General features: G+C 46.1%; 1 protein-coding gene across 1 annotated transcript in view; it reads left to right on the top strand.

Moving 5' to 3' along the window:
- Positions 1–1,032: 1,032 nt before the first annotated feature.
- Positions 1,033–6,625, top strand: part of LOC125482118 (transmembrane protein 184B-like) — a gene marked incomplete at its 3' end in the record, with an annotated part of 9,003 nt that continues 3,410 nt past the window's right edge. The window contains exon 1 of the mRNA XM_048594120.1: positions 1,033–1,237. Coding sequence (XP_048450077.1) covers positions 1,033–1,237 — 205 coding nt within the window. The remainder of the gene's footprint in view (positions 1,238–6,625) is intronic.

Raw genomic sequence — 6,625 nt, 5'->3', positions numbered from 1 at the left:
TGACTGATTGACTCGTTGGTTGACTGATTGACTCGTTGGTTGACTGACTGATGCAGGGCTTGGGAAGCCAAACTGAGAGGTAGAGGTTCGGTTGGGAATGTTGGGGTTCTGAGGTAAGATGGTCGAAGGCAAAGCTGTCAGTGTTGGAGAGAAAGGCATTGGAGGTGTTGAGCAGGAGGTCTGAATGGGAGGAATGCCGATTCCTGAGGAAAACCGTGTCTTATTATCCTTGATGTGGCCATCGCTGGCTGGATCAGCATTTATTGCCCATCCCTTATTGTCTTGGAGCTGCTGCCTTTCGTTGCCTCAGTCCATTCATTGCACATCGATCCATGGTGCTGTTAGGGAGGGAGTTCCAGGATTTTGATCCAGTGATAGTGAAGGAACAACGATATATTTCCAAGTTGGAACGGTGAGTTAGTTGGTGGTGTTGCCCTTGTCCCTCCAGATGGTCACGGTCGTGGCTTTGGAATGGACTGTCTCGGGAGCCTTGCCGAATTACTGTGTAGTGCACACTGTGGTTGGCACCCAATGTTGCTGTTGTCTGTCGATGGTGGAGGAAGTGAATGTGGTGCCAGTCAAGCGGGCTGTTTCGTCCTGGGTGATGTCAAGGTTCTTTGTTCTCCAAATCACTGGCACAGAATCTCAACGCTTTGCCCTCGTGCAACATCTTGATACTCTCTGACATTGCATGAGACGCCAGAGTTGTCCCTGATTACTGCAGTGGTTCAGTGTCTTTTTTATTTACATATCTATAAGTTTAAAGTGAGAAGGGAAAGATATAAAAGGGGCCTCAGGTGCAACTTTTTAATGCAGAGGGTGGTGCATGTATGGAATGAGCTGCCACAGGAAGTGGCAGAGGCTGGTACAATGACAGCATTTAAAAAGATTGGTATATGAATGGGAAGGGCTTAGAGGGATGTGACTCTGTGCCCACCCTCTGAGACTCTGAAATTGAACAGGTTCAAGACTGTTGAAACAGAAGGGCCTGTTTGCATGCTGTACATCTCCGTGACTCTATCTCTCTGAGCGATGTTTGACTGGGATCTTTCTCTCCTCCCATCCAGTGTTGCCAGCGGGTACCTCTATGTCACCATCGTGTACAATATCTCGGTTAGCCTCGCCCTCTACGCTCTCTTCCTGTTCTACTTTGCCACGCGGGAACTCCTCAGTCCCTACAGTCCAGTGCTCAAATTCTTCATGGTGAAGTCTGTCATCTTCCTGTCCTTCTGGCAAGGTGAGAGCTCCCGCCGAGAAACAGCGCGGTCATGGGCGTTGGGGATGGGAAAGTATAGAACCAGCTGCCCGAATGGCCTGGGGAAGCGAAACAACATGAGCATCCAAAAAAGGATAAATACGTGAAGTGAAATACCACAATGGGGAGGAGTGGGGCAAATTAGATGGGATGGCAAAGAGCTAGCACAGGAACAATGGGATGAATGGCCTTCCATTACTGCACTATTCTAAAGAAGATATATATTTTTAACAATGTACTTTCTTTAAATAAAAGGGCAAGGGATTGGGAAGTGAATTGAGGAACATGTTGAGCTGGAAATGTTTTTTTTAATGGCGATGCCTTGGAAGGGCGTCCCTCTGAGGTCTGGTTTGTGTTCTGTTGTTGTTCGAGTTGCTTCAGGTTTGTTCCCGAGTGTCTCACTGTAGCAGGGGTGTGGTCTGTAGATATTTTTAATCAACCTCATGTAGATGTTATAACACTTCTCTGGAGCAGGTGGGCCTTCTGGCTTAGAGGTAGGGACATTGCCACGGCGCCACAAGAGGGTGATGATGGACAGCTGTTGAGCAGAGAACGAGGTCTGCCTCGGCCTGTGTTTGGGGGGAAAAGGCCACTCTCTCAACAACTCCGGCTCCTGTTCCTGGGGCCAGCATATGTTAAAGCTCATTTTCCTCTTCAGTGTGAAACAAGATGATTTCAATATCACTGTTTTAGGACTTTCCAAACGTACGAGTCAATTTGGCCTTCAAGCTGCTCTGCCATTCAGTAAGATCATAGAGTCCTTACAGTGTGGAAACAGACTATTCGGCCCATTGAGTCCACGCTGACCCTCTGAAGAGCATCCCACCCAAACCCCTACCCTATCCCCGTGACTCTGTATCTCCCATGGCTAATCCACCTGGCCTGTACGTCCCTGGTCACTGTTGACAATTTGGCATAACCTGCACACCTTTAGACTGTGGTAGGAAACCAGACCACCCGGCGGAAACCCACGCAGACACGGGGAGAATGTGCAAACTCCACACAGACAGTCGCCCGAGGGTGGGATCGAACCTGGGTCCCTGGCGCTGTGAGGCAGCAGTGCTAACTGCTGAGCCACAATGCTGCCCATAAATCAAACCCATTTGCATGTCTTGTGAATTTCACCTTCCCACCTAACCACCTACCCACGAAAACCTTTCATTTCCTTGTCGGTCTATCTATTTCTGCCTTTAAAGTAGTCAATGATCTCACGTCCAGTTCCAAAGTTGCACAACACTGAGAAACAATTCTCTGCTCAATTCTGTCCTGAAAGAATTATCCCTAATTTTAAAGCAGTACCCTCACCCAGTACTGTCTCTTTTTGGAAAGCTTTCCAATCGATTAATGCCCTCTCCCTCCACTCTGATACTCCTCCCCAAAATTCTGTAAACAGCTTCCCTTCACATATTTAACCCATTCTCATTATAACTTCTTACTTGATCTGCTTCCACCACCCTCTTCATTCCACATCACAACAATGTGCTGTGTTTAAAAATAAACTACTCATTTTGTTTTTTTATATTCCTCGACAGCTTCTCCTATCAATAAGCTGAAATATGAATGTTGCCAGTTAACCTTAAACAAGGTTCAGCATAAGATAGACTTGCTTATTCTTCGGTTCCACCCAATTTTTTTGTTTTAATTGTTTGCTCAAAGGATGAGGGTGTTGCTGGCCAGGCAGCATTTATTGCCCATCCCTAATTGCCCAGAGGGCAGTTAAGAGTCAACCGCATTGCTGTGGGTCTGGAGTCACATGTAGGCCAGACCAGGTAAGGGCGGCAGATTTCTTTCCCTGAAGGACGTCGGTAAAAATCCCATCTGGCTCACAACTATTGGCAATAGCCAAATATAAAGGCAAAAGACTACAGGTGCTGGAAGAATGAAACCAGCACAGAAAGTGCTGGAGAGACTCAGCAGGTCTGGCAGCATATGTGGGGAGAGAAACAGAATTAACGTTTCGAGTCCGGTATTACTCTTTGTCTGAACGTGGCCAACCATCAGATCAGAGTTTTATTGAATTCAAATTTCACCTTCTGCCATGGTGGGATTCGAACCTGTGAACCCAGAATATTAGGCAGTACTGGAGGTGGGAGGCAAGTGATTTTTTAAAAAAATTCCTTCATGGGATGAGGATGTCGCTGGCTAGGCCAGCATTTACTGCCCATGCCTAATTACCCAGAGGGCAGTTGAGTTGCCCACATTGCTGTGGGTCTGGAGTCACATGTAGGCCAGACCGGGTAAGGATGGCAGTTTCTTTCCCTAAAGGGGCATTAGTGAACTTGATGGGTGTTTTCCTGACAAACCGCAACAGATTCATGGTCACCATTAGACTCTCAATTCCAAATTTTAATTGAATTAAATTCCACCATCTGCCCTGATGGGATTCAAATCAGGGTCCCCAGAACATTAGCTGAGTTTTTGGATTAACAGTCCAGTGATGTGTGTGTGTGTGTGTGTGTCAGGGTGTGTGTCAGGGTGAGTTGTGGGGTGCAAAGTTAGGAGTGGGAGTAGATACCTCTGTTGGCAAACAGCAATCATAGTATGAACACTCCCACAGAGCATTAAAGTGAAACGAGACTCTCGGGCTGTTCTAGAAAGACAGGACAAATAGTGACTTCTAACCAACACAAAACAGACGCTCAAGATGCAGACAATCCTTAAAATACATGAACAGTTGGTCACCCTGGTTCTGTCAACCGCCAATAACAGTAAATGTGTGCTGAAATTAACACAAGGCCAGTGTCGAAACCTAATAATCCTTCCTTTTATAAAACCCTTAAATGTAATGCAAATGATTGAGAATTGAATGAAGTCAACCTGACAATTTGGCCACGCATTTAGACAATATACGTAGAGGATAGTAGACCTTTTATTTTCATTTTGTAAGTTAAGGAAACTTGCATTTTTGGAACACTTTGTTATGCTGAGATATTTCATAGTGGTGCAACTTCTAAATTAGCTTATGTTCTAATTGTTGCAGACAATGTGAAGAATTATGATTGTTTGCTTTCTTTGAATCGTCATGACGTTTCGGCAGCATCCACCCTAATAACCTTTCAGTAAAACAGTTTAACCTGCCCTCCCCGTCTCTGTCCTGTGTTCCTGTAGAACTGATTGCTTTTGGATTACAGGACTCGGTCTGACTCAGATAGAGGCCAAGAGCACCCTCTGCTGATGGAAATGTGCATAACCACAGACCCAAGACTCCTCCATTTTGGGAATAGTTCATGGGTGTGATTTAGCAAGTGATACTGACTAGCAGGCCATTCGGCCCATCGAAACGTAACATCCATGCCCTCCCTAAAGTTTTGTTCTTGCCAAGATGTTATTCTATCTGCACAGTGACCTTTTCAATGATGTACGAGTGTCAGCAAGCTATTCGACTTTGCGATGCATCACTGTGTGTGTGTGTGTGTGGGTGTGTGTCAGGGTGAGTTGTGGGGTGCAAAGGTAGTTATGGCCAGTTGGTGGTGCAGTAACTCCACTGGAAGGGTAATCCAGAGGCCCAGGCTCGAGCTGTGGAGACATAGGTTGAAATCCCACCACGACGAACTGGTGGAATTCATATTTAATTAATAATTGCAGAATTGTAAGCTAGTTTTTGTAACAGTTACCACGACAACCACCATTTTTTAAAAATTAATTCATGGGATGAGGGCGTCACTGGCGAGGCCAGTATTTATTGCCCATCCCTAATTGCCCAGAGGGCAGTTAGCAGCCAACCACATCGCTGTGGGTCTGGAGTCACATGTAGGCCAGACCAGGTAAGGATGGCAGTTTCCTTCCCTAAAGGGCATTAGTGAATCAGATGGATGTTTTCCCAACAGTGGATTCAAGGTCATCATTAGACTCTTAATTTCCAGATTTTTTTAAAAATTGAATTCAAATTCCACCTTCTGTCGTGGCGGGATACGAGCCCAACTCCCCAGAACATTACCCCTGTCTCTGGATTAACAGTCCAGCGATAATACCATTAGGCCATCGCCTGCCTATAGTTTCCGGTCATTCATGTTGTTTTAGGGAGGGAAATCGACTGCCCATACCTGGTCTGGCCTACGTGTGGCTCCAAACTCCAGGCAATGTTATTGTCTCTTAGCTGCCCTCTGGGCAATTAGGGATGGCCAATAAATACTGGCCTCGCCAGTGATGCCAATATCCAATGAAAGAATAAAGGGAAAAAACTTGGAAGCATGCCAGAAAAATGCAGCAGGCCTTGCCTGAGATCCCCAAACCTTTAATAAAAATAAAGTCCTCTTGTTTCAGTGCAGCTCCTGCTCAAGGTAACCTGGCTGCTGCTGTTTTAAATAAAAAACAAATCTGGGGCATTAATAATGATCATATCAATCTGAGCAAGACCAGCAAACGCAGCCTACACCAGGAATCATAGGGAATATAGGAGCTGGAGTAGGCCGTTCAGCCCCTTGAGCCTGTTCCACCGTTCAGTGAGATCATGGCTGATCTCTGGCCTAAATCTGCAGACCTGCCTTTGGGCCGAATCCCTTCATACATTTGCGTGACAAAAATTTTTGTTATCTCGGATTTTAAAATTAACAACTGATCCAGCATCCTACTGTTGTTTGTGGAAGAGAGTTCCCAACATCTGCCACCCTTTGTGTGTGGAAGTGCTTCCTAACATCTCTCCTGAACAGTCTGGCCCCAATTCTCAGACAATGCCCCTAGTTCTAGAATCCCCAATCAGAGGAAATGGTTTACCCGCCCTGTCATTTCCTGTTAATATCTTGAAGACTTTGATCAGATCACCCGTTTAACCCTGTAAATTCTAGAGTATCAAGTCGTGTTCTCCTGTGCTTCTATTGATAAGGGTGCTCTGATGAACCCGGTTTACAGAGATAGGAGATTGAGTGTTGGACATGGCTCAGTGGTTATTGCTCTGAGCCTTTTAAGGTGATGTGAGTGCCATTTGAGAGAGACGCGAGGGTAAAATCCAGGTAGAAGGCTCGGTGTAGTGCCCGAGAGAATCCTGTGCTGACTGTCAATGGAGACCTCTAGGTGAGGCCTCTCCAGTGGCAACCTTCCACAATATTTTCAAAGGTGATCCAGAGGCTGTTATCTCCATTGCCCTGAACAAAATTTGTCTTGCGTCCAACAAAAGGTCATGAGCACGTTGCTGCTTGTGGGAGCTTGCTGTGCACCGGCTAGCTGCTGTTTCCGCTGCGTTTGAGCGGTGACTGCATTTCAAAAGAACGTTAATGGCTGCACCTCACTGAGGCATGCTGCGATTGTTAAAATGGGTTGCTAAAGTTCCACTTTTCCACTTTTTTTTTCTCTCCATTCAGCAACTCTGCAGCATCAGGTTCCAGTCAGTGATTTCTGATCCTGGTTATTCATTCACGTGCCCCCCCCCCCCCC

Source organism: Rhincodon typus, unplaced genomic scaffold (genome assembly GCF_021869965.1).
Source record: "Rhincodon typus isolate 14 unplaced genomic scaffold, sRhiTyp1.1 hic_rhity00006112, whole genome shotgun sequence".
NCBI lineage: Eukaryota > Metazoa > Chordata > Chondrichthyes > Orectolobiformes > Rhincodontidae > Rhincodon > Rhincodon typus.
The sequence above is the reverse complement of the archived record's forward strand: the minus strand, read 5'-3'. Positions and strand labels throughout refer to the sequence as shown.